Source organism: Pogona vitticeps, chromosome 2 (assembly GCF_051106095.1).
Source record: "Pogona vitticeps strain Pit_001003342236 chromosome 2, PviZW2.1, whole genome shotgun sequence".
Taxonomy (NCBI): Eukaryota; Metazoa; Chordata; class Lepidosauria; order Squamata; family Agamidae; genus Pogona; species Pogona vitticeps.
Window position 1 is genome coordinate 153,118,830 of NC_135784.1, and position 26,932 is coordinate 153,145,761.

At 42.4% G+C, this 26,932-nt stretch overlaps 1 protein-coding gene across 1 annotated transcript; it reads right to left on the reverse strand.

Annotated features, from left to right (window-relative positions):
• Positions 1-516: 516 nt before the first annotated feature.
• Positions 517-26,932, reverse strand: LOC110075128 (uncharacterized). Its single transcript, XM_072990897.2, has 8 exons — positions 25,377-26,932; positions 21,008-21,239; positions 19,225-19,401; positions 11,921-16,253; positions 9,846-10,038; positions 7,804-7,991; positions 6,445-6,633; positions 517-1,161 (listed from the first exon to the last, which is right to left on the reverse strand). Exons 1-8 carry the CDS (start codon positions 25,626-25,628, stop codon positions 1,107-1,109), a joined length of 5,619 nt encoding a protein of 1,872 aa, XP_072846998.2. The 5' UTR covers positions 25,629-26,932; the 3' UTR covers positions 517-1,106.

The window sequence follows — 26,932 nt, forward strand, 5'->3', positions numbered from 1 at the left end:
ATATGTGCGTATAGAGCTTCTCTGAAATGTCAGATAAATAAGTGAGCTCAAAAGGTGTTTGAAAGCACTGAACTCAAGGGAGAAAAAGCACACCTTGCAGCCTTGTTTTGCCACTTACAGCATAAATGGCCACAGAGACTGGCAAAACGTTAGGAAGAACAACTTTCAGAACACGGCCAAAGAGCCCGAAAAACCCACAGCAACCAATAAATGGATCTGCCAGGCATTCAGCTCCAGTGCCTGGATCAAGGACCTAGTTCTAAGAGATAGTGTTGGGCCTTCTAAGTATTGTATCCATATACTTGCATGTAAAGTCCCAAGGCTGTTTTGGGTGCAGAAAACAGGATGGTAAGGAGAAGTGTTGGAGGAATTTCTAAAAAAGTAGTACCATTGTAGAAGAGGTGTGGCTCACCATTGACTTGTACCTCTCCCTTAGCATCTGCAGCCTGACCCAGCTGCTGGGCAGTCCTGTCAGAGTGCTTGGAAGTCAGGTGAGAGAAAAGCAGTTGGATGGGATGGGGCGCGTTTCTCATAAAACAGCTGCAGCAGAGTATGAAAAGGTTAGGCAATCCAAACTTTGAGCGGTTTTCCCCCAGAAAACCATCCCTCCCAAAACAACTCTTCTGAAGCAGAGGACAGTGGTTGCGTGTCCATTCTGTTTTCTTATTATTTTTTTTAGAGGGGAACACATTGACTACTAATTATGTCACTAGGAGACTTTTAGTTATTTTATCATTATATTTTTTATGGTGATAGTAATACAGGTCCTTGGAATAACATATTTTATGTATATATGTTTTTTTTTTCAGATATTGGTCATTAACTAATAAAATGTACCTAGTTGGCTAGCTAGCCAGCTGAAAATGCTTGCAGATTTGATTTCGGACCATAAATCTTACTAGAGCAAGGAGCAAAACACATAAATAAATGGGTAAATTAACAATGCTCTCTGTTTGAGCTCTATAGCTCCATAACCTTAAGAGACATATGAATACAACACATACTCTCTTTTAAAACTATACTGCCTATTCAACTACTTACATATTATTATTCTTTTACAGACACAATTAAACTACATATTGAAACTGTGTAGGTTACTATCTAATTTACAGATGCATGAAATTGTATCCAGATATTTTCCATCTTGGAATACTTTGAATCCTGCAAGAGAAGGAAAAACAAGAATTTATGGGTAACACAAAATATTGCCCCCAAATCCTGTTGGTGTAAATTTATGCTGATGGAAGCTGATGATGTCATCGGCTAGTCCCAGTAAAATTTAAATTAAGTTAGAAGTTTCTTACTCACCCACCTCCAGCTCCTTTCCGGTTCTGAGGCCCCCATGGGCTCCCTTTTGCCCTGAGGATGCCTGGCGATGGTGGTGGAGGGAAAGCCAATACCCCAAAATTGCTGCTGGATTGCCACCAACAGTTCTGACTCCAGCAGCTACGATTCAGCAGTGATTTTTGGTGGTGAAAGGCTCCCAAGGGCTTTCCAGAAAATGAGTGGATAGGAAACTTCTAATTAATTTAAATTACATGTTACTTGTGCCAGCTGATGATATCATCAGCTTCTGACAATGTAAGTTTACATAATAAGACTTTGATCATTATTTCATTACTATCACTCAGTTTTTCTTCTGCATTGAAAATCAAGGTGGAATGTTTTTTAAATAGTTCAGCTTCCATACCGAAAGGTATACTCCTGTGAAAGTGTTTCATTCTATGGCCATTAATAATTTCAAGTGTTATCTCTATAGAAAAAAATGACCAATCCCAGACCAAACAGACTGAATTGCCTCAAAAAACTTCACAGGTTTAGCTTCCAAGTAAAAACTTTAATAAAACACTAAAAGATCTGTGTAATCAGTGTGATTGAGTATGTATCACCGTATGCAATGTAGCTAGTATGCCATTTGTAATCCTGAAGATGATGTTTTTCCTTATTGAAAGCTTGATCTTTTAGTGTTTTATTAAAGTTTTTACTTGGAAGCTAAACCTGTGAGGTTTTTTGAGGCAATTCAGTCTGTTTGGTCTGGAATTGGTAATCCTTATTTATCTATGATGTTCCAAGGAAGCAGAAAGGTTTTTATTGTCTCTATATTTTCACTAGACATTTCCTGATGTGGAGATTCTATTTTGAGGCGAGCAGACATATATGTTCAGAAGCTTTCAAATGTAACACCCATCCTGTGGAATGCTACAATTCTAAGCCCATGAAACAAGACTACAATTAATGACTAAGAGATCCATACCCCTAATTAGAAGCATGAACCCTAGTGTAAAATTCAAGATAAAACTGGAGCAAGGGCAGAAAGATAGGACAGCAAATTTGTAAGCTGGAGATTTTCTTTATATTTATTTCTGTTACCAAACAGGACCTAAATCAAACTTTCTAAATTCATGTAGAATTCTGCTCACTCTGCCAAATGGAGTGAAGGAAGGATGGGGAAGGGTCAACATCAGATTTAAAGGGAACGAGAAATTATTGGGATGTAACTGGGCAATCCTACTTTGGAGAAAATAGAACTCATCACAATAAAAGGAGATAAAGATTAATTAAACCAGTTCAAACATGAAACAGAGATAGGGTAGAATGCTTTTCCTTGCAAAGTGTTACCAAGGGAAACATTAGAAATGACCTTCTTGTCATTCCCTATCTGCCAAAGGCTGAACACAAACACAGGTATTTTGATGTTGAAAGCAGCACCTCTAAGCAAGGATGTTGTGCAATACGTATCTAAGCCCATCCCCAAGGTTTTGAGCCAAAAAGATCTTCAGCTTCCTGCAGTTTGTCTCCTGTATATTTCCCATTGAATTATCAGCTGTAGCAATCTGTGCTTTACACTTCTTATTATATGACTGAAATATTCTGCTTTTGTAAGGTTCCACTGAAATAATTCTAATATTTGTATAAGAGGATGGAGCTGAATGCAGGGAAAGAGCAGCAGAATCTGAAGTTGGGCAGTAACTTTATTAAACCCAAAAGATCATTATTATTATTATTATTAATTTTATTTATATCCCACCTGTCTAGTCAATTAAGACCACTCTAGGTGGCTGGTTTTAACAATCCAATAAAGGAACTGCCCATCCTCAAGCTCTGGTGCTATGAACACATCACATTTTTGTTGATGCTGCTATTGGGAAAGAGATTTGTTTTTTACTTTTGTGCTACTCAACAGTGACACCTACAGACCAAGGCATAAAAACTATCATTACTCCAACCCGTGGGATACCTAGTGTGGTGTAGTGCACTCGTTCTTAACCTTGGGTTACTCAGGAGTTTTGGACTGCAACTCCCAAAAGCCTTCACCACCAGCTGTCCTGACTGGGGTTTCTGGGAGTTGCAGTTCAAAAGCATCCGAGTAACAAAGGTTAAGAACCACTGGTGTAGTGGATAGAATGAAAGACTAGGACTCTGGAGGCCTGGTTTTGAATCCTTCACTTAGCCATGGAAGCTCACTGGGGAGGAAGGGTTTTTAGAATTGGTAAAACACTCCTTAAATATCTCACATTCCCTAAAAACCCTATCTGAGTCACTTATAAGTCTATTCTGATTCGATGGCACATAACAGCTCTAACAGCTCTATGGAAGTGAGAGCTGGACCATATAGAAAGCAGACCACAGAAGAATTGATGCCTTTGAATTGTGGTGCTGGAGGAGGCTCTTGAGAGTCCCCTGGACTGCAAGGAGAACAAACCTATCCATTTTGAAGGAAATCAACCCTGAGTGCTCACTGGAAGGACAGATCCTGAAGCTGAGGCTCCAATACTTTGGCCATCTCATGAGAAGGGAAGACTCCCTGGAAAAGACCCTGATGTTGTGTGAGGGCAAGAGGAGAAGGGGACGACAGAGGATGAGATGGCTGGACAGTATCTGCGAAGCAACCAACGTGAAACTGACACAACTACGGGAAGCAGTGGAAGATAGGAGGGCCTGGCGTGCTCTGGTCCATGGGGTCACGAAGAGTCAGACACAACTAAATGACTAAACGAACGAACCAACAGCTCTAACCTGTACAGTATGTGTTGCCAAGTGCTCTTTCTTAGGGCCCTGGTCACCATAAAGTGATTTTCTGGGGGGGAGGTGTGCTGTCTAGGGATGATGAGAGTTGTAGTCACACACATCTGGTTGGAAAAGGCAGCTATTAACTGTTCTAACTGTTGAAAATACTCCTCCTACTTGAATTATTAGTTTTGTGGTGGCGCTGTGGGTTAAACTGCAGAAGCCTCTGTGCTGCAAGGTGGGAAGACCAGCAGCCGTAAGGTCGAATCCACGCGATGGAGTCAGCTCCCGTCGCTTGTCCCAGCTCCTGCCAACCTAGCAGTTCGAAATCATGTAAATGCGAGTAGATAAATAAGTACCACCTCGGTGGGAAGGTAACAGCGTTCCGTGTCTAAGTCGCACTGGCCATGTGACCACGGAAGATTGTCTTCGGACAAACGCTGGCTCTATGGCTTGGAAACGCAGATGAGCACCACCCCCTAGAGTCGAACACGACTGGACTAAAATGTCAAGTGGAACCTTTACCTTTACTAAGAACAATATACTCTCCCTTTCACATACAGTAAACCCTTCAGGTGAACTGCAGAAATTGAAGCCTTTAAAAAAATCATTAGAACATCATAAATTGTTACTCTGCCCAGCTGATGATTTAAGGATTCTGTTTCAAAGGAAGCTGTTCTGGGTCTAGTGTTTGTTGTTAGTAAAGGAGTGGATGGGTTGCACAGTAATGGTCAGAGGTGCATTTGCACAGTTAAAAGACTGAAGAAGCTACTTGGATGAGTAGCAAAACGTTTCCACCTAATAAGAAAGAAGTCCAGTTGCCATGACTCAGCTTCCAAATATAGTTAAAGCTGGCATGCCAGCTGTGCCCATATCTTGAGACATGTAATATGGCTACAGTGGCGCATGAGCAACAGCTTCACCAACTAGTCAGTTTCAGGCCCAATTCAAAGTGCTGGTTGTGACGTACAAGATCCTATACTGCTTGAGTCCAGGCTATCTGAAGGATCTTATCACCCCATATGAGCCTCCTTGGCTTTTAAGTTCATCTGGAGAGGACTTTATCTAAGTTCCACCACCATCACAGCCCCATTTGATGAGGATGTGAGACAGGGTCTTCTCAGAAGCTGGTCTCAGGCTTTGGAAGCCTCCTCCTTCTCTCATCCTTCTCAAGCTTTCAAGCAACAACTGAGGATTTTAAGAATGTTATATTGATTGAATTCAGAGATCTTAAGTATGTGTTTAAACTAGTTTTTATTTGTGGTTTGAAAGATCTTTATACAGTGGTGCCTCGCTAGACAGTTACCCCGCATGTCAGTTTTTTCGCTAGACATAGGCTTTTTGCGATCACTGTAGCGATTCGCAAAACAGTGATTCCTATGGGGGAATTTCGCTGGACAATGTTTGGTCCCTGCTTCGCAAACCGATTTTTGCTAGATGATGATTTTGACAGCTCCCTCCATGCTCGCAAACAGGTGTTTTCGGGACCTAAGATTCGCAAGACAGTGATTTAAACAGCTGATCGGTGGTTCGCAAAGCGGCTTTCCTATGGCTGATCTTTGCTAGACAACGATGATTCTTCCCCATTGGAACGCATTAAACAGGTTTCAATGCATTCCAAATGGGAAATGCTTTTCGCTAGACAATGATTTCACTAAACAGCTATTTCAGTGGAACGGATTATCATCATCTAGTGAGACACCACTGTACATTTAATTGTTTTTAGAATTGTTTCTGTGATATTTTTAACAGTGATTATTCTGTAGTTTTTATCAATGTGAGCTGGCTCCTTTGGGAAGAGAGGTAGCACGATAGATAGATAGATAGATAGAGAGAGAGAGAGAGAGAGAAAGAGAGAGAGAGAGAGAGAGAGAGAGAGAGAGAGAGACTTTGGTAATGTTTGTAGTCTTGCTGCCCATTAAGGTCAATATAGGGTACTCCCAAAGAATTTCCCTTTTCAAGAAGACCTAAGACTCCTAGGAAGCACTAGAGAAGTGTTTTTTTTTTTTGGGGGGGGGGGGTGTTACTGTAAATAGGCTGGAGCCAGCTTGAGCCTGGAAAATATTCTTTGTTCCAGTTGAATGAAATGGAGGTGTGTGTCTGTGTGGGCTGGAACTCCCAATTTTCTGCCAGGGGAATTCCTGGAGAATTCTAGGGATTTTGCCCTCCCCAAAACACACACCCCTAGTCTCTTCATATCACCTGATAGCATTTTCTCAGATTGTCCTGATCCTCAAATGGACACACAGAAGCTAAATTACGGCAGAAACATTTTTTTTTTCAAAAAGAAAGAAATGAGGGTGGTTTTCTTACTTTTTATCACATCATAAATTTATACCAGAAAAGTCACAGTTAATTATGTAAATGGCTCTGTTATGGTTTGCTGTACAAGTTGGCCTGAAATCACAGTGATTCACATCATAGAAGGCCACTTACCGTGTCTTTATATTTTGAAGGGGCTTCTTCCTAATGGAGGAAATGTCTAACTCCAAAAGTCTAGGGATATCTGGAAAGCCACAAGCCTCTGACCACAACACAGACACTGGTGTTTTGGGTCCAAGAGGGATACTCAGTTCTGTGATATCAGTGTTCCACAACGATGTTAGCTGTTCACTGCTTGGCTCTCTGGAGAGGAAAGAATAACATGTTCAGATGCAAGGAAAAAAAAGGGGTGGCAGAAATTGAAGCTAGCCCCTATCTTGGAGAGAAGGACCAGGCTTCTTTTTCTAGCACTTACGGTAACTGACACAATACTGAGGGGGAAAGTGGGTGGGAGGTAATTAGAAGCACTGAAGTAGCAGGCAGGGAAAGGGTTTCTTTGCTCCCAATTGCCTTCCAGCAGCATTCCCCCCCCCCCCAAACCCCTTAAATGACTGCTGGGTGCCATTTCACATCATTCTTTAGACTTCATTTAGTTCAAAGATTTCAGTGGTTGTCTGAAGTCATCAACAAAGAAGGATGTGGTAATGAGATGAGACAATATTATTAGGGCACTAGTGGAACGGCTTCCTCCTTAAACCTCCACAAAGTTCATGATTGTTCTGACAGAAGGCTGGTAAAAAGTTAAACCTTGCTTTTTAAAAGAGATCTTTCAGAGACAAATCTCTTTTAAGAGACCAGCTGAGACAGCTTTTAAAATGTGCATTTGAGCAGGAAAGTAACTGTCGGGTACAGTACTTTGATTGTATAAAGTTGGAATTGGCCCTTCCATTAGAATCATAGAATTGTGAAGTTGGAAGGGACCTATAAGCCCATTGAGTCCAACCCACTGCTCAAGGCAGGGATACAAATCAAAGGATATCTGCCAGGTGGTTGTCTACATTTCTCTTGAATGCCTCCAGTTTTGAAGCACTCGCCACCTCTCGAGATCATTGGTTCCACTGTTGTACTGCTCTAGACAGGGTGGGTCAATGGCCTCAGGCAGCAGGTGCTTGGAGGCAGGCACAGCACCTCCCCAGCCACTGTCCTAATTTATGGAGGATGGAGCTTGGTCTGTCATACAGCCTGTTCTGCACCCCATAAATCTATCTGGCTGTTCTCAGGTATAGTGGTAAGCATTACTATCCCATTAGCAATGCTGAAGCAGAATTAAGTTCCCAGTCCTAGGCAGTTCTTTGGATGGCATGGGAGTGGGGAGTGGATGTTGTGCTTTGCCTCAGGTAGCAGAACATTGTAGACCAACTGTCCCATCCTGATGGCCTTTTTGTCAATCAGGCACAGTATACATGTACAGTAATGGAAAGTATAAGAGTTACATTAATGTAGTGTTCCCCCTGTGGCCTCATTGTACTGAACCTGACTACAGCTGAGAATGTGAAATCTGGTGGTTTCTTCACACTGATGAGAGGACTTGAGTAGACTTTGGGCTTTAGGAAGACAGATCCAATACGTGGCATATGCAGAATCTCCTTCTTTGTGCTGTCTCCCGCTTTGATCATCAGTGGGTGAGGGTAACTTAGGTGGAGTTTGGTGCTCAAGCGAAGCTAGAAGAGTGGAGAGAAAGAGTAGTCAAGGAGAAGATCTTCCATGCAGGCAGATTAGAAATAAGATCAGAAACAGAGACAAGACTAATACAAGTCTGGGTCTGTCTGGCCAGTGCCTAAATGGAAAGCCATGGATAGCTTCTGATCCATGCAAAGATGGTGCCTCTTCCCAGCATTTAAAGGGGAACCCCCACTGGCCCAGACAATGAGCTGCCCTTTGGAAGATTGCCCTTTGGAAGGTCATTGGCTGAAATCCTGTTGCTTAGTGTAGTAAGTCACATTAGAGTAGCCTCAATGAATCAGTAGGGGTTTGGTGAGTCATCTCTTCCATAAGTTCCATTGGTTCAAATGGACCTACTCTTACTGTGCTCAAATAAATTGCAACTAGAGTAGGATCATTTGAATCAGTGGAACTTATGGAGGAGTTCATTCATAAAAGTCCCATTGATTCAGTGGGCCTATTAGAGTGTGACTCACTGGGCTAAGCAACAGGATTTCAGCCATGCTGTACTTCACTTTCTTCCATGACTAAATAAATGTGGGACATAAATATAGTAAAATAAATTAATAAGTTGCACCTTATTGTATTGTGCCAGTCTTTATACTATAAAACAGGGAATGTATCAGCTTCTGGAGGTTGCTGTAAAGGAGTTTGCATCAATTTTTTTACCAGTGGTTATATTGGTTAGGGCCATACATTTCCTGTCCCTGCTATATACCAAAGCCGTCTTCTCCTTCCCCATCTGTTAATACATCACTAGGCGTCCTTCTGTGAAGAACAGCGTCCTGCAGCCCTGCGTTTTCTAATACCCTTCTGTCTGTTCTTACTGCCAGGTAGGGTGGAATCTCAAAGTCTGTCTGCATCTTTAAATTGTCAGGAAACTCCCCAGATGCTTCAGTGTGGGATACAGCACAGGTTCTCCTTGCTTAACCTTAGACCCTAACATAACCGAAATGACCAAATGATCAAGCATGCGTGAGAAAGTTCTAAGCTAGAGAACCAAATTCCAAAGTCAAATTAAAGAGGCACTGAGAATAAAGGGAAATGGAGCAGAATAGTAATATACATACATATGTATGCGCACATCTACTTATACTGTACACATATACTGTACACATTTACAGTCTATCAGTAGACAGACAGACAGAGACAGATAAAAGAGCCTGTGCATAATATAAACTCAAAAGTTGTGATGATTGCTTCTCCCACTTTAAATGCTCATATAAAGGTATCCACAATTATGCAATGTTGTTGTCACATGCTGTCAAGGAACTGACTTATAGTGATCCTAACAGAGTTTTCAAGGTAAATGACATATTTAAGGAGTGATTTTACAAATTCTATTCTCCTAGTGAGTTTTCCATGGTTGAGCGGGGATTTGAACGCTTATCTCCAGAGTCCTAGTCTGTCACTCTATCCACTACACACCACACTGGAAACACCAACTGTACAATGGAAGACAGAAATATAAGGAATTGTCTCATCCTTATTTGTTGTATTGACGGTGAGAGTGATGGTGATGGAAAGCACTGAAAGATGAAGAAAATCACTCCGGTCAATAATTGGCAAAAGATATTTGGTGTAATCTTCAGGAAAGCTGATGCTGCCTTTAAAGTTTTAGCTAATACTGTAAATGCTTGCCATCACAGGAAGGAGAAGATGGAACACTTGCTACTGATGTGCAATTTCATTGGAAGAGAGGAAATGGGAGTTACATGTTAGGGCATCATGGTCCAGAGTATATTCAACATTAATCTGCACATGACTCTGACTATGTTACTGTGGACTGTTACCTCCACAGGGAAAGTAAAATATGCCAGTTCTTATGTATACTTCCATGTACATGGGCTCACCTGAGCAAACAATGCAATCATCTTTTCAAGGCACCGCCGACGTTTCTTCTCCACAGCATTCTGCTTTACCGTCCAATTGTCCAGAACCTTTTTCTGGTAGGAATCCAGCTTTTCCACCATCTTGTACAAATTCTGCATTTTAACCCCATCTTGAATATCTTTAGCAGCATCCAACTGTATAGTTAAGTTTCTTCTGCAGGGGAGAGATAAAAAATGGAGAACTTCCTTAATAACTTGAACACAACGTAACAAAATATCAGAGGGATGGTTTTCAAATTAGTTTGGGGTTTTTTTGGTCATAAAATTATAGCACAACTTCAGCACACTGGAACAATAAAGGTGCATAATATTGTTTTTGTTTCTTGTTCCAACCTATTTCTGGCATACATTTACAGAATATTAGCCAAATTCCAATGTCCTGCCCATATACTATATCCTCCTCTTCCTCCTCCTCCTCACAACAATAACACAACAATAACAACAAACAAGAACAACAGCATGCCATCAATTTTATTTCAGTGTATAGCAATCCTACCAGGGTTTTCTTCTTGGTATAAAGTACTCAGAAGTGCTTTAACCAATTGTTCCTTCTAGCGGTGCTCTGGGATCGTCCCATTTCTAAAATGCCATCAAGGTGCCAGGGCACCTGGTCAGCCACATGTCCTCTGGGTGACCTTGGCTGGCCTTCCTTCCAGGAGGCGCAGTGGGCACTCCCTCTGGCTCAGCAGCAAGGCACTCCAGCCTACCTAATCAACTCTGTCAACCCCTCCTTAGTCTGAGAGGCATTTTAAAATGGAGTGTTGTACCTTATTGCTTTGAATCTGATTTTGGTGTTGATTTTGTTTACCATTTTTACTGCAGGATTTGATTCTTTTTAATATTTGGATATTTACTGTTTTTAGCTTTCAAATATGCATATAAGAGAAACATTCCCATTTTAAAAATAATGTAAAGCAGAATGAAACCATCAAGGCAAACAAATAGAAACAAGCAAACAAAACACTTTAAAACTTAAATTTAAAAAAAAAATCTCTTTCATTACACCTTTTTAGCCAACCAGAGTAGACTTCGGTCTAGATGGGCGAGGGAATAAATCTAATAAATCTAATAAATAAATAAATAAATGATTTTTGTTAGACTTTTGATGTATTCTGCTGCCCATCATTATGGTTTTGTACAATTTGATAATGTTTGAAAGCTGGAAATCTACTCCAAACCTTTAGAGTGCCCTATCTGCCATTAGTGGGAACGGCAGTTGTTATAAGGGAAAGAAAGACGGGGCTGAATGGTTCCGGAAGCTCCAGGTGGCTGAAAGCAAGATGTAAAAATGAAACTTGAAAAACCTGATGTAAGGATAGAGATTGTGTTGCCTGTGTTAAGAATCTACCAATTCCCACTGTGTACTCTTCATACATTTTCAGCTCTTTCCTTTTTTGTAAGGTAACAGATCCTCCTGGAACTTCCTTTCTCTTGAAATGGGGGAATGAGCTCAGATAGCTGGATGGAGGTTGACTCAGCCTCCCATCCTTCTGAGGTTGGTAAACCAAGTATCTAGCTTGCTTGGGGTGGGGCAATGTTTGGTCTGCACAATTAAATTGTAAACCACTCGGAGATTGCTTTGAGCATTATGGGGTGGTATTTAAGCAGCACATTTTTTTGCTTTACATCTTGGATTTGAGTGCTTGAATTATCTGCAATGTACACAGCTATTAAAAATAGATTATATTACCTAAAAATCTTCATTCTTCATTGTTCATACTACATCACTGGAATGTTTTGTGTCTGTATTTATTCAATTCCACTTTTAACCTGTTGCGTTCTTTTTCTGTTAGAAAAATTGCAGTGAAAGGAAATCTTTAGGAAAGAAGACTAAGGGGGTTAGAATAGTCCTCTCCTGAATTTAACCTGTTTTGGGCGTTCACCTCTTTAGTGCATTATATCCTTCCAGTGGTTGATGTTTTCAGGTACAGACTGACGTATCTCTCAGGCACCGTCAATCTTATCTAGGGACAAGAAGCACCAGTACCTAAATTGCCAGTAAGTAACCTCTCTTCACCATCGATTTTTAATCTTACCTGGCTTCCTGGAGATGGTAGAAAGATGTATACTTCTGGAAAAGCAAACCCAGTCTCTCCACATCGCTGTGCAGTGCTTGGTTGATCATCGCCTTGGCTTTGGAGTAGAGTTCTGACGAAACCCCAGCATTTTTGGCCGCTTCCTTTAACAACTCCAGGTTTTTTCTCTGAGCTTCCACATTAATCCAGTAACGCTTCTCTGTGATGCCAGGGGCAGAAAAATCCCCGGCTTTGGTGAACAATTTGGGGAACCAGGTGGTCTCCAGCTCTAAGGTGTCTTCCTCAAATTCACCGCTAGGAATGGGGGTAAGTTGAGGCGTAGTAGAGGGGTGTCTTTCCTTGGAGGGGGGAGAGACTTTCTCTTGCTTAGAAAACTGATCCAGAGCAGAGCCTTTCACCACTTTTAGCTTGGGAGCTGGGGACTTGGCTTCTTTCCACAGCTGTTGCTGCCTCTCCTGCAAGCGCTTGCTGTGTTCCTGCCATTTGTATTGCTGCGCCCGCTGTCTCTGCATCTGACGGTGCCAGCTTTCTAGCTGCCGCCGCCACCGCTTCTCCCAGAGGTGCTGGAGGGCTTCCTGCCGCTCCTGCTGCTCCTGCTGCAACCTCTTCAGCGCTTGCTCCTGCTCCTGCCGTTCCTGCCGCAAGGCCTCCAGCTGCTCCTCGTGCTGGGCCAGCTGCTCCTGCAGCCGGTGCCTCTTTCTCTCCTGCTCCTCGTCCTCCTCTTGCCAGGTCTTCGCTTGCTGCTCGTGCCAGGCTTTCAGCTGATTCCAGCGCCACTGCTCTTCCGCTTGCTCCCCTCGCATTTTCAGGTACTCTCTGTATTCCTGCTGCAGCCGCTCAATCTCCTGCTGCAACAGGTCCTGCTGCTCCTTCTGCTGCTCTCTCTGCGCCGACCAGTGCTGCGCCTGGGCCTCATTTTCCTGCTGCAGGTGCTGCCAGTGCTGAAGCTGCACCTGCCACAAATGCTCTTGTTCCTTGTGCTGCTGTTGCTGATACTCCCACTGCACCTGCTGCTGCTCACACATCTGCTTCCATTGCTCCAGGTGCTTCTCTTCCTCCTCCAGCCGCTGCCGCTCCTCTTGCAGCTGCCTAAGTTCCTCTTGCAGCTGCGCCTTCTCTCTTTCCAGCTGCTCCTGCAGCTGCATGTGCAAGAGCTCCTTGCCTTCATCCAACTCCTGCAAGCTCTCAATTTCAGCGACTGGTTTACTCTCTTTCCACAGTGGCTCTTTTCGCCTGCGGAGGTGTGTCTGGAGTTCATCAGAAGGTTGTATTATTTTGTGTTTTTTCCCTTCCCGTGATGATGCCCTGCCCAGCAGATGTCTGTCATCTGGCAAATCCTCCAGAGATCGCTTTTCTTTGTGGGGAGGTGACATCTGGTAATAGTCTTCTTCCTCCTCCTCTTCCAGCTTTGGCAGGTGTCCATCCAGTGGGGAGAGTCTTTCTTTTTGATACAGTGGCTCCCTCTTCACTTCCATCTCCTGCTCTTTCTCCTGTTTCTTCTCTTTCTTTTCTTTTTCCCTCCCTCCCTTCTCCAGCCCTATCTCCTGCTCCATTTCCTGCTCAAGTTCCTTCTCTTCCCATGCCTCTAAATGTGAGGCATCTCCAGATGTTGTTGGTTCTTCACGTTCTCTTCTGGACACACTCAAAGAACTACCTGAGGATAAATGGCCCACTGCAGAAGGAGTGTCATGGAGAGAAGTTATGATTTCAATTTCTCTTTCCTCTCCATCTAGCAACTCTTCTTTGCTTTGTACGCTTCTCATAATCTTCTGTTTCATGGAGAAGCATTCTTCCAGTTTTTTGTCTATTGCCTGAAAAAGTTGTTGAACCTGTGGATCTGTGGGCTCCGGCCGCTTCTGAGTGCCTAGGGAGCCCGTCTTTGCTTTCTCTAGCTTATCCTCTATACAGGCAAGGATAGCTGTTTGGAATTCTTGCAATGCAGAGCTTATGTCTTGACCAGATGGCACTTCTTCCAAAGTCCGTCGCCTTTCCTTTTTAAGTGCTTGTTCAGGTACAGAAGGTACTAAGGAGAGCCTTTTTGCAGTGTATCCTTTGCCTGGTTTGTCAATGGGATGGCTTCCAGTCACCTGTCCTAGTGCAATATCCGGATAAGCAATGCCCAGTTCCTCAAAAATGTCTTTGATAGTCTCTGCATCTATCACACCCCCTCTGTCCCTGGCGGTCTCTTGCAATTTAGTTCCTAAGCTCTGGAGGACCTCTTCTGTCCTCTCTGCCTGCTTTGATTGCAGTATGCCTGCTAACATTTTACTAGTGCGCTTTGTGTCTTTCTTTTCACGGATTTCTTTTGACTTGCCTGTTAACCGTTTCTGTACCTGCATGGTTCCAGCTTCTTGTGCATCGGCACTTGACTCCTCAGCTCCTTCCACTGCCCCTGGCTGAGGACTTTCTGGGGACTCTGCATCTGACCTCTCTCGGCTGTCTGGAACCATACCCTCTCCTATAAATTTGACAATCTTTTTTACTTTCATAGTCTGTACAAGTTTGCCTGCAGTGCCTCTTAGTGATACACTGCGCTTGCCTCGGGTCCCTTCTGATTTGACGCTGGGACCCGGTGTGCTTTCAGTTGGCTGACTCGATAATGGTGGAGATTCCACTTCAGGAGAAGTGCTTGTACTGTCCTCTTCAGCCCTTGGTTTTGGGGCACTATCTACTGAAGCTTGGGGTGATGATTCTCCTGCATCATGTAAGGAGGCAGATTTTGTCACCTTTGTATCATCTAACATAGCAGGTTGTGCCACAGCTATGTCATCTAAAGTGGCAGGTTGTGTCGTATCATCCAAGGTGGTAGGTTGTATGACCGCTCTGTCATCTAAAGTGGCAGGTTGTGTCACTGATGTATCATCTAAGGTGGTAGGTTGTGTGACCGCTCTGTCATCTAAAGTGGCAGGTTGTGTCACTGATGTATCATCTAATGTGGTAGGTTGTGTGATCGTGGTGTCATGTAAAGTAGCAGGTTGTGACACTTCAGTGTCGATTGCAGGGGCAGGTTGTACCACTGATGCATCATCTGAGATGATACTGCTTTCTTCAGGTGGCTGTGATGGCTCATCTGAGGGTTTTGTAGACTTTGTTATAAGGGAAGTTTGTAATTTTTTCCATTGACTTAACTTTGAGGACCGTCTGACAACTTTGGTTATTTTCCGTTTGCTGATGAGCGCTTGGTCTTTTTCAAGAGATGGTCTGTCCTCTGTAGTAGTGCTGATAGGTGGTGCTAATAAGAGGTGCTCTTCTGTGGGGGGTTTTTCTTCTGGGCTCTTCTGGGCTTCCTCTTCCAGGGGGGCTTCTTCTTCTGGAGACTTGGGAGCTTTCTCTTCCAGAGGGCCTTTTTCTTCTGGAGACTTGGGAGCTTTCTCTTCCAGAGGGCTTTTTTCTTCTGGAGACTTCGGAGCTTTCTCTTCCAGAGGGCTTTTTTCTTCTGGAGACTTCAGTGCATCCTCTGCCAGGGGACCTTTTTCTTCTTGGGACTTCTGTGCTATCTCTGGTTGATGTTTGTCAGATGAAATGTCAGTTGGTACCACCTCTGGAAATGTGTCTTTCTCTTGGTCCTTCTTATCCATCTTAATCCCACCATCTTGAGTGCTTATTGTAGGAGGAGGCAAATCGTCCGTTTTCTCTGGAACAGTTGCTTGCAGTTTTTCCCTCTTACCCTGTTCATCTGCCAGCTTCTCGATGGGCATTTCTCTTTCTTCAGGTTTTGCATGCAGTTCCGGTATAGATGGAGCCTGGAGTTTTACAGGTGACTGTTCCCCCTCCTTGCTTTTCAGTTTCTTTTCTTGATCTGAGAGAATCCTCTCAGGAGTCTTTCCTGAATGAACCTTGGGAAAGGAGACTTTACTCACCAACATGCCTCTTTCGTTGGCATCCTGCAATTCTTTTTGCATTGTCTCATTAGTGATGAGGAGTATCTTGCACCGCTCTTCAACTTTGTGGACTTGCATTTCAAGAGCTGCCTTTTTCTCTAGCGCTGCTCGCAATTCTTTCTGCAGTTGGACCACCTGAGGGTCTTGCTTCCTGCTATCTATGGAAAGCAAGCTGTCGTACTTGATTTTAAGGCCCCGGCATTGCTTACTTAGAAGACTGAAGGCCTTTGTAAGGTTCGCCACCATGGTTGCAATGTACTTGATGGCAACATACTCTGCTCTGTTGAAGAGTGCACAATCCGTCATCTCGTGCAGCATGATGCTTACTTCATTACAGTGGACAAGAGTGAGAGGTTCATCTTCCAACATCTTCTCCAATGTCAAGGGCTCACCTTCTTTGGGTGTATCTGCCACTTTATCACGCCATGCTTTAAACAGGCTAGGTCTTATTGCTGAGACAAAGAGATGAACAAAAAGGGAATTAGAATACATCCAGAGTGAAATTAGCCCAGTGGGTAAAGAGTACTAGACTAGGATTGTTCAAATGACCTCATTGCAGGAATCCTTATAAAGCTTTTCACCAACTGAAGGTAACAGCAGAATACCATTGTGAACATGAATAAGGTGGAAGAGGAATGCCCCTGTTGTCTGCAGAGTAATCTCTTCTACTGGAAGGGGGCAGGGATTTGAGGAGAGGCCTCAGGGAGGGAGGAACACCTTTGTAACCCGTAACAAGCCAGATTAGGACCACAGGCCATATTTTTTACATAACTTAATATAAAACAAAATCCGTGGACAGCCCCAAACGTAGCACGGATTCTCCAGCTGATTGTTCCTGAATGACTGCAATGAATAAATCGGACAAGAAGATACCAAGGAACACCATTTTAGGTATTTGGGGAAGTAAACCCTCTCCAGAAATTGGTCCCCAAACACAGTCAATAAACGTAGTCTATGACTGACACTGTTGGACAAGTCAGGTCAAGTCAATGCTTACTGGAGTCATAGGAATCATGTGGATTAAAACAGCACACTAATTAGCAGGTACACAAACAAAGAGAAAGTACAATTTATGCAGTTCCGTTTATGCATTATTCATAGCTATATTTTTTATTAGCCACCATCCCCGTGACATAAAGAACATTGCCTGACAACTGACCAGATGAGGCTGAACGAAACAGTTGAGAAAAAATGCAGTTTCCATGTATGAGCTAGATTCAGTCCATCAGGCAAATCTGGCCTGCTTTTTTGTGTGCCTGTAACTTAAACTCAAAATAATCATTATTGGCTGAAATCCAGTGTAACTTTATGCCATGCAACCTGGATGAAATAATCATCTCGCGACATAGGGAGCTCTCTTGCCCTTGGAAGCCTTTAGATGAGGGAGGAGCCTGAAATTGCCTTCCTCCCTTTCTAAGCAAGACATTGAGCAGTAGTTCCCATTTCCCTTCCAGTTGTTTGGACCATAAAGAGAGCAAACTGTGGGACTCTTCTGTGGATTAAGGAGACACACACTACCTGGATCGAACGCGGCCTTGCTTCGTTCCTCGCAAAGTCTGGCTGAATTGGCTAAGGGCGCCCTAGTGCTGCAAAACAAAAGAGGCTGTGCAGCAGTTTCACACTTTAGCCTTCTTAGTGGAATTTCCACAGAAGGAAGCGCTGAGAAATCTTGGGGAATGTCTTGGACTCTCTAATAAAAATGTTGGAGTGAGGCAGTGCCGTTGCAGAACAGTAAGAGTCCCACTGTCTTCTTACTTTCTGATCTATATTCTGAAAACACCCTGAGATTCAAGAGTTTGGTTCTGAGCTTGAACAGTGGTTCCTTCTGTGGATGACCCAGAGCTTGGAAACCCTGGTCAAAATCCTGTTGCTCAGAGTAGTGAATCACACTAGAATAGGCCCATTAAATCCACAGAGAGTTAGTGAGTCAGTTCCTGTGCAAATTAAATTGATTGAAATAGGCCTATTCTAACTACTGTGCTTAAGTAAGGTCCTGATCACACTGGTAAAAGAACTGGTATGTGAACCAGGTTTAGCTGCAATTGCATCAGTGTTTGAAAAGTTTATCACGCGAGGCACAGTGGATCTTAGTTTTTTCCCCCCCTCCTGGACTCGTGTTACTCTGCTTGGAAGCACGTCCTTTAACCTCCTCCTGGCAAGATTGTTTGTCTTAGCTCAGGGCTGAATTGTGGCCTAATGCCTCAAATTGCTCAGTGGGCCTTGATCTCCCGCCATAAATTGCTCCTTGCCTGTTTGCCCTCTGCCACCCTGCTCCTTGCCTTCCTCCCACACGCACCCTCCTCTGCTGCTTCTCCAAAGAGGCGGGCATGATTGGGCAGTGAAGGTGAGAGAGGGGACAGGGAGGCAGCGACAAGAGCCATGGTGAGAGGGAAAGAAAGGAGGGACAGGCAAGTGCAGGGAGCCTGAGAGGAAGGAGAGGATGAGGCCAGAGAGAGAGAGTGAGTGGTGTTCATGGATACACATGATTTTTATGATGTCTTACAGTTCAAGAAAAATCAAGAAAAGGCTGCAAGGCTGTGGAAACAATACAAATGTAGGAGCAAATGATACCTTTAATCAGCCATCAAGAAGGGTCAATGTTTATGTAGGATCATCCCTCAAACAATCTCAAATTCTCTGTCATAGGAATCACCTCGGCTCACAGATTGGATAGAGGTTTGTGGATGATCCCATGTTAAAATCATGGGGATACAGGAGGATCCATGCTTGGATCAGTGTTTTTGCCCCACTGTAAATCCAGGCACCCCTCATTTCGCTGTTGTATTCTGTGGGTACAAATGGGAACAGCTGCAGCATTCTTAAAGAGACAGAAGCCGCTAGGCTTTCTGAAAGGACAAACAGCTTAAACCTCTCTCTCTCTCTCTCTCCCTCCCTCATGTGTCACCACAGCAGTTGGGGCAGGTGGCCAGCATGAGGGCAAAGGAAGCAAGCCCGAAATGAAACAGTTTTAAAAGCCTGTGTAGCCTCCTATAGCTTAAAATATATTAAAAGGTCTCCCAAGAGGAGCAGTTTAAAAATGCAACACCTTCACCACTATCTCAAGGAGATGCAGACAATGACTCATATAATATTTGACTCTCATATGACTTTCAAATTACAGCAAAAAAAAAACCTCCTATGCATATCATAGGGGTTAATCAGTAGTGTAGATAAGTCCTAAGTCACAGTTAGAATAGGCCTATGTGAATCAATGGAATATATGGAGGAATTGACTCACTAAATCCCCATGGATTCAATGGGCCTGTTTTGATGTGAATGACTATGCTAAGCAACAGGATTTTGGCTAATATTTTTAAAAGCTCTGGGTTGACCTTTGCCATATTCTCCAGGGAATATGCCAAAACAAAAGCCTCTGATTTCTAACACACTTTCTCTGCAATATTCATAATGGTTAGTAGATACTTGACTTCCTCCTTGGCTTGATCTTCTCTTCAAAGAGTGGGTAGAATATCTTAATCAGATGTTTAATGTTTGCATCAATTGAGTTAATAAAATTCAGGAGACGTTCTTCCATCTCATCAATTATGCCGTCGCTGGGTGCCTCTCTTTCTCTCCAGTCAATTGTTTTCAGCGATTCATCTAGGAGAAATGTTTATATCCAAATAAGATGGAAGCAAACACCCCTTAGGTTAAATCAAAATTATTTTTAAAAGAATATTGTTAAAAAGACATTTGAATGGTCAGACACTTTACTCCCTCAATATATTCAGTGAACAGGAGGTTGTTCATGATTTCGGGTACCTTGGCTCAACAATCTCTGACACCCTCTCCCTAGATGTCGAGCTGGATAAGTACATTGGCAACACAGCTACCATATTCTCAAGACTCACAAAGAGAGTATGGCTCAATAAGAAGCTGACAGCATATACCATGATCCAGGTCTGTAGAGCCTGTGTCCTGAGTACACTCCTGTGCTGTAGTGAGTCCTGGACCCTTTGTGCACGACAGGAGAGGAAGTTGAACCCGTTCCATATGCGTTGTCTCCAACGCATTTGGTATCACCTGGCAGAACAAAATTCCAAATAGAGCAGACCCAGAACCAGTTGGAATTTTTAGCATGTATACATTGCTGAAACAGCGATGTCTACATTGACTCGGGCATGTCGTAAGAATGGATTCGAAAAGATCTCCTGTATGGAGAATTAGTTCAGGGAAAGTGCCCCGGAGGGAGACAACAGCTACGATACAAGGATATCTGCAAGTGGGATCTGAAAGCCTTAGGAATGGATCTCAACAGATGCGAAACCTTGACATCTGAGTGTTCAGCCCGGAGCCAGGCGGTGCAGCACGGCCTCTCCCAATTTGAAGAGACCCTTGTCCAGCAGGCCGAGGCAAAGAGGCAGTCCCAAAACTGGCCAAATCAGGGAGCTGGACAGGGGACAGATTGCATTTGTCTTCAGTGTGGAAGGGATTGTCACTCTCGAGTTGGCCTCCTCAGCCACACTAGATGTTGTTCCAAGTCGTCTATTTAGAACATGTTGCCATAGTCTCTCGAGACTGAAGGATGCCAAATCTAATATTCAGTGAAAGCCATTCTGCTGGAATGGTAATTCAGTGGGAATGGATGTGCACACAGAAAGATTGCACATTTGTTTCCAGGTCAAAGAGTCAGAGATTAGGTTACCAGGTCTCAGTTGTGGACTAAATTTTCATGGAGTGGCTAAGTTTTATGGGCAAAGGGACAAGCCTCAGGGCAAGCAGCATGACAGAAAGAGAACAATCAATTTATGTGTGTAAAGTGGGCAGCATTCTGCCCTTGTTTTTACTGTTTTAAAACACTTTAAGAAACAAAAAGGGTCCCAAATCTTTCAAAAGTACCACCCGGAATATCTCTCTCTCTCTCTCTCTCTCTCTCTCTCTCTCTCTCTCTCTCTCTCTCTCTCTCTCTCTCTCTCTCTCTCTCACACACACACACACACACACACACACACACACACACACAGAGAGAGAATTAGTTGTCATTTATCTTTTGAAAGACGGATTGTTTTAAGATGAATAAATTGCTGCTCAATAGCTCAGCGATTAAATAACAAAATCAACTGTAATTTTGTTTGTTTTTTAAGTAACAAATGTTAGTGATATTACCAGAAAAGCAACATGCTACAGAGAATATCACTTGTCATTTATTACTTCCAAGACTTCCCGAAGTACCCCAAATTCCAACTCACATCATTATGGAACTTACACAAGTTTTTAAATGATTCCAGCACCATCTCTAACTCTTGGATTTTGAACCTGCTGTCATCTAACACATCAGCAATTTCATCTAGTAGATGAGACCTACGGCTTCTCTCTTCCCATGACTGAGAAAGCTGGTATTCCTTCTCTATCTCTGGGTCAATCCCTTCATCCTTTCTGTAGCGTTCATATGTCCGGTTCACATTATCCATAATACGGTAGAGCTTCTTAGAAACATCCTGTAAGAACAGAATTAGAAGATTGCAGGAGTTAGACCTAGAGAGGTGTGAGTTACATCAGCTAGGAGCTCACTCCCCAGTGATGTAACTAACTCTCTTCCCCCACTTAAGCCTCATTTCAAGCATTTGCTGGAAACAGCACAGAATAATATACTAGCTTCTGCTGATAAGAATTAATGACTTGGGTCCTCAGATACTGATTTTATTATGATAGGTAGATTTTTACAAGTACATTCATGAGGCAAAACAAAATTCTGGGTTAAATAATACATTTATTGGATTACTAAAAATGTACAGACAAGATCAGGTTCTCCAGACCTTTTCCTCAAGCTTAGACGCTATACAATGTGGATATAAGGGCAGAAGCCAACAGTCCAGTTTTTGGTGTTTTTAAAAGAGGGGTTTAAATTATTTTTATGAACCATCAGATTCAGATAAAACTAATTAGCTATGACTATGTTTTGAAAAAAGTTTGTTAAAGTTACTTTTCAAGATGGAAGTTTTCAGAACTCCCCAAATAGCATGACCAGCAAGCAGCCTGGGAAACTCAAGACATTGTATCACTCCCAAAAGTAGTTATTCTAGACTCCTGCGTTACTGCAAAAAGAAGTCCACAGCCTTTGAGACCTGCTCATGGACTTCCTTGAGGCATTTGACTGATGAGTTTTTGCTTGATACACCAGGGTTCTTCTTATGGTTTTAGTACTGTAATGCCAGCTAACGTCTTGTTTTTCACACTGAAAGAGTTAGAGGCATCTAGTTATGGGCCAGACGGACATGATAAACAAACAAATGGATGGACTTAATATGTCTAGGATCTCTTGTGGAGCCCCTTTCTTTTGTGAGAGACTACTGCATCAGTATTCCCTCTCCCCCGCCATGCAATCACTCATCATCAGTGGGCATGCACTGATGGATACAGAGTAGTGTTTGCTGTGTTCATCACATAATCAAACACCAATATGCAAAGCTATGATTGCAACATAAAGAGGAGCTTGACAGAGCACAATTTCCATTACATGTCCAGCTAACAACCCTCTCAATTTAACCAGAGAAATAGTTTTCTATATTTCTATACAGTATATATTTCTCCGTTCCATACAGTAGTTCCCAACTTTGGTTTCCCAGAAATTCTTGGAGTAAAATTTGCCACTATAATTAACCCCATTGCAGTTAACACCAGCCTAATTAACCAATAGCTCCTAGGCAACATTTTTCAGTGCACATCTGCAATCCTCTGCAGTAGATTAGGAACAATTTAATAGGAATAATGTGTTGTTCATGGCTCTGGAGCTCCATAGGTGTGCACAGCCAAAGCTTGTTCAAAATAAAATAAATAGCCAACAATGTCCCCTTGTTGACAGTGGGCATCAAAAGAGTATATACATAGACTCCCGCTTCCTCACACAGGGCCCTCCACCCACAAAAATTAAAGTGGGAAGAAAGGTTGTCATAGTTCTGTGGAACTACCAGATTCAGATGCAATTATTTATTTATAAGTACACCTTGCACAGTTACTTTTTGGGAGTGCAGTTACATTTTGAGACGACAGCATTCAGAATTCTGCTCTGGAGGATGAAGCTGCTCCTATAATATAGTGCTATGTGGCCATCACCTGCCACAGTTTGCTCTGCTTTGACTCAAAGGAAAAAGTTGTGAGATTAATCTGATGAAATCTTGAGTAAATGGTGTGGAGAGGGTATATGGACAACAGTTTAGGCTGAGCAGTTTGTTGGATGGTTAAGTATTTATAGCTGTGGGATCAGCTCAGCGTGTTTTTTTGTGGGTGCATTGTTGTGATAAGGGGGAGAGATGATCTGCCACTGTGATTGATGGGTGTCATTAGCTGGTCTTTTGTGTGCAGTGATCACTGGTCCTTGTGGCTGGGTAGAGTTCAGGCTGTATTTTTCAGTGCTGGGAGCCAGACTTTGCTGTATTTTAGACTTTCCAAATAAATAATAATTTGTTGCCTTTCAAAACACCCTGATTTGGCCTAATGGTAGGCCAGTCTGCACTCATCAGATTAGGAGGAGAATTGTGTTATTTGTGCTGCTTTTGTTTTATAGGAAGCTGGATAATAACCATGTAATTATTTGTTGAAATCCTGTCACACAGTTATACAAATAGTATAACTTTTAGAGGAAAATTGGTGTAAGTTAAGAAAGCTCCACAGACATTATCTGTTGCACATCAAGTTGCACAAGTCACTATGCAATGAGTAATGGCCAAAATCCGAATGCATAAATTTACTCTGGTGTAGCTGATGACATCACCAGTTGATGGCAATCTGGTGGCAATATTTGATTAAAGGTTCCTCCTCCACCTTTCCTGAGGCTCCCAAAGGCTTCCCTGGGGCAAAAGGGAGCCCTAGGGAGCCTTGGAACCTATAATGAGAGGATAGGAAGCTTTTAGTGTAATTAAATTTAATACAAGCTGATCACCTTATCAACTTCCATTTGTCTGCAGGTATTATAGACAAGGTATCTGTGTATCAAGATGGAAACTGGCAGTTGATTTTATACCCCTGGGAATGCAACCTGGCTAGCTCTTCCAGCTTGTGGTTTCTTAGAGGTATGTTTGAACTTTTGTAACTACTGATAACACCTTGGTCAGGATAAATTTGGACGTCTTTTGCTGCTCTCCTCCACTTCCCAAGTGTTATGATGCCCAGCCCAATAAAGAGTTCTGAAGGACTCTTAAAGCTCTTAAAGCTTCTGATTTTCTTTTTAGACATAGCTAATAAATGAATTACCCAGTTCAGGTTTTTGAACAATAACTATAAACTCTCATCACCTTTTATAAGGTAAACTGTATCAATATATTTTATTTATATATAGTCTGACTATCTGGTGTGTGTGTGTGTGTGTGTGTGTGCGTGTGCGTGTGCGTGTGTGTGTGTGTGTGCGCGCGTGTGCGTGTGCGTGTGCGTGTGTAGTTGACAACAAAGTTTTTTAAAAATATCCCACAAAAGAATTTAAATTAAAAAAAAACATGGACTGGATGACTACAATATTTGTGAGGAGCAATTACATACTTCACGTTGAATTAAGAGGCACTACAGATTGCATTGTTCGTGTGTCACGTAAGCTACCTTTGCATTTATTTTGATATGCCCTATAGCTGTATTGCTTTGGAAATATGTTGCCAAAGTTCTAGGCACTTAGTGGTACATCTCAGAGGACCTCTCATGGACTATAAATGCCAACATGCTAGTGAAGAAGGCACAGAAGAGGCCGTATTTCCTGAGAATGCTCAGGAAGTTCAATTTATCTCAGCATTTACTTCTATCCTACTATCGTAGCACCATTGAGAGTGTCCTAACCTATGGCATTTTTGTATGGCTTGGGAGCAGCCCTGAAGCGGACAAAAAAGCTCTACAGAGAACAATTAAAATTGCCCAGAATATCATTGGGCACCAGCTTTCAACCCTGGTTGACATCTTCACATCCCACTGTCTGAGGAAGTCACACAACATCCTTAAGAGACTTTTCCCATTCTGCTTACAACTTTTTTGAACTGTTACCATCTGGCACAAGATACAGAACAATTAAGACTTGGATCATACATTTTCTGAATAGTTTTCATTCCAGAGCTATAATTGCACTTAATAATGAACTTAAAGACCACCACCAGTGAACAGTTGGACAGTGTTATTTAGCCTGCAGTGCAGATGTTTGTGTTCTTAGTGGGGGATTTTTAGTGGGTGGGAAGTGTTTGAGGATTTTTTTATATGTGTGCATGTGGGTCTGGTCCCTGGGTATCTGTATGAATTTTGTTGTATGTGTATACTATGTATATACTTACAATGACAATAAATTTATTTGATATTTGTACTTACCTCAGGTTTTAATAATTTCATTTCCATCAAGCCTCACAGAACCCCCATAGGCAGATGAATAAATCATTCATCTGAAGAAGTGTGCTTGGACACACAAAAGCTTATGAAGAAAAAAAACTAGTAAGTTTTAAAGATGCTGCAAGAACTCTTCATTTCTCATTGCTAACAACAGACTAACATGGATTCTGGTTAAATATATTTCCCATAAAGCAGAGATTACACATACGTACATAGTCTTATCATTAACCAACCCTTTCCCTACCAGGAGAGGTGTTTTCTTTTCCGACTTGGGCACGTACCTTCTTTGCTCTTTCCAGCTGTGCCATATCAAGTTTCTCCAACACATTCTTGACAGAAGGTGGGATTTCAACTATGGGACCTGGAACAATTTCTGGCTTCATGGTTGTGGCTTTTAGCTTGGCATCATCACTTTCTGAATCATGTGCGCTTCCACTTTCTGATTTTGATGAAGATGAAGAAGATCCAACAGCATCTGGTCTGACAACAAGGGATGGCAGATGTTCCCATGCCACAAACTTTTGGAAAGCCATGACTGTAGTAGAGGGTAAGCCCAATGAATTTCTTTGTACTATGGAGACTTAGGGGAGGAAGAGACTTAATTTTTTAAAAAAGATTTAATATTTCCAACTGTTAAACAGAAAACATTGCCAGGAGATGTGCAGATTCTGTTTTTGTGGTTGATGTCACAGTTGCCATTCCATCGCTTCTAATCCATGACATCAGCAGGCCAACCCACCCTATTTGCATAAAAAAGAAGGCTGCATATAAATTGGCAGTTCCACCTACTCAGCAGAGGAATGCATATACAGTGGTGCCTCCCAAGACAAATGCCTTGCAGGACAAAAATCTCGCAAGCCAAAGGTTTTGGCAATGGGGTTGATGACTCACAAGACAGATGTTCCTATGGCCGTGCTTCGCAAGATGAATATTTTCCGTTTTTTGTTTCTGCCTCATGTTTGCTGATTTTTAAATGTTTTGATTGAATTTTTTAAAATCATCAGCACAATATGTATGGCTTTAAAGAGCACTTTGTAAACCAAATTTGACTTTGTTCTGACTTTTTTGGCCCATAGGAACACATTAATTAGATTTCAATGCATTCCTATGGGAAAACGCATTTCGCAAGATACATTTTTTGCAAGACAACATTAACCATGGAACAAATTAAATTTGTCTTGCGAGGCACCACTGTATATCATATCCCACATTGCGTAAAAAAAAAAGGCAGTGAGTCTCGTAGATTATGTCTTGAAACAGAACTGGACTCAGATTCCTCAGCGACTAATTCTGAGAAAGTTAAAAAGTTATCATTATTGTTTATAACTGTTTGTTATTTTATTAGTTGCCCAGAGTAGTAGCCTAGCTCCTGGTTGAGTGGGATAGAAATGTAAATAAATAAATAAATAAATATTTAAAAACTCAACAGTCACACTTTTGACTCTGAATGAAAGTGTTGGCTTAGCTTGGATCACAGAGATGAGGTGGCTCAGATGGGCTCTAGAGGGTAAATTTTCATTATGTGGACAAACTTTTGGTTGTTTATTCTTATACGCAGATTAGTACATAGTGGAGTTCAGCCAGACAGAGACTCAGAATCTCTGCGTATTAAGATGGTACATTCCAGGAGCCACATTATATTTTGACAGCTCTTTGAAATTTCCTTCATGCCTTGGGAAATGATGCTGTCAAAATCTGACTGAGCTCTGAAATGGGAAAAGGTCCCTGGCAATTGTTGTGTAGTTGCCTTAAATGGGGACAGGACCCTGGAAATTGGTGCAAGTATCCTCTTCCATTGAGTGGAATCAAAAATGTTCTATGATTTTCAGGGGAACTG

What these genes read in the sequence shown, in the direction of transcription:
- LOC110075128 (XM_072990897.2), bottom strand. Translation starts at nt 25,628, where the DNA reads ATGGCTTTCCAAAAGTTTGTGGCATGGGAACATCTGCCATCCCTTGTT. An exon ending in TACCATCTCCAGGAAGCCAG is followed by an intron (nt 10,039 to 11,920) that starts GTAAGATTAAAA and finishes TCTCCCCTGCAG; the next exon opens with AAGAAACTTAACTATACAGT. An exon ending in ACATTCTCAGCTGTAGTCAG is followed by an intron (nt 6,634 to 7,803) that starts GTTCAGTACAAT and finishes TTTCCTCTCCAG; the next exon opens with AGAGCCAAGCAGTGAACAGC.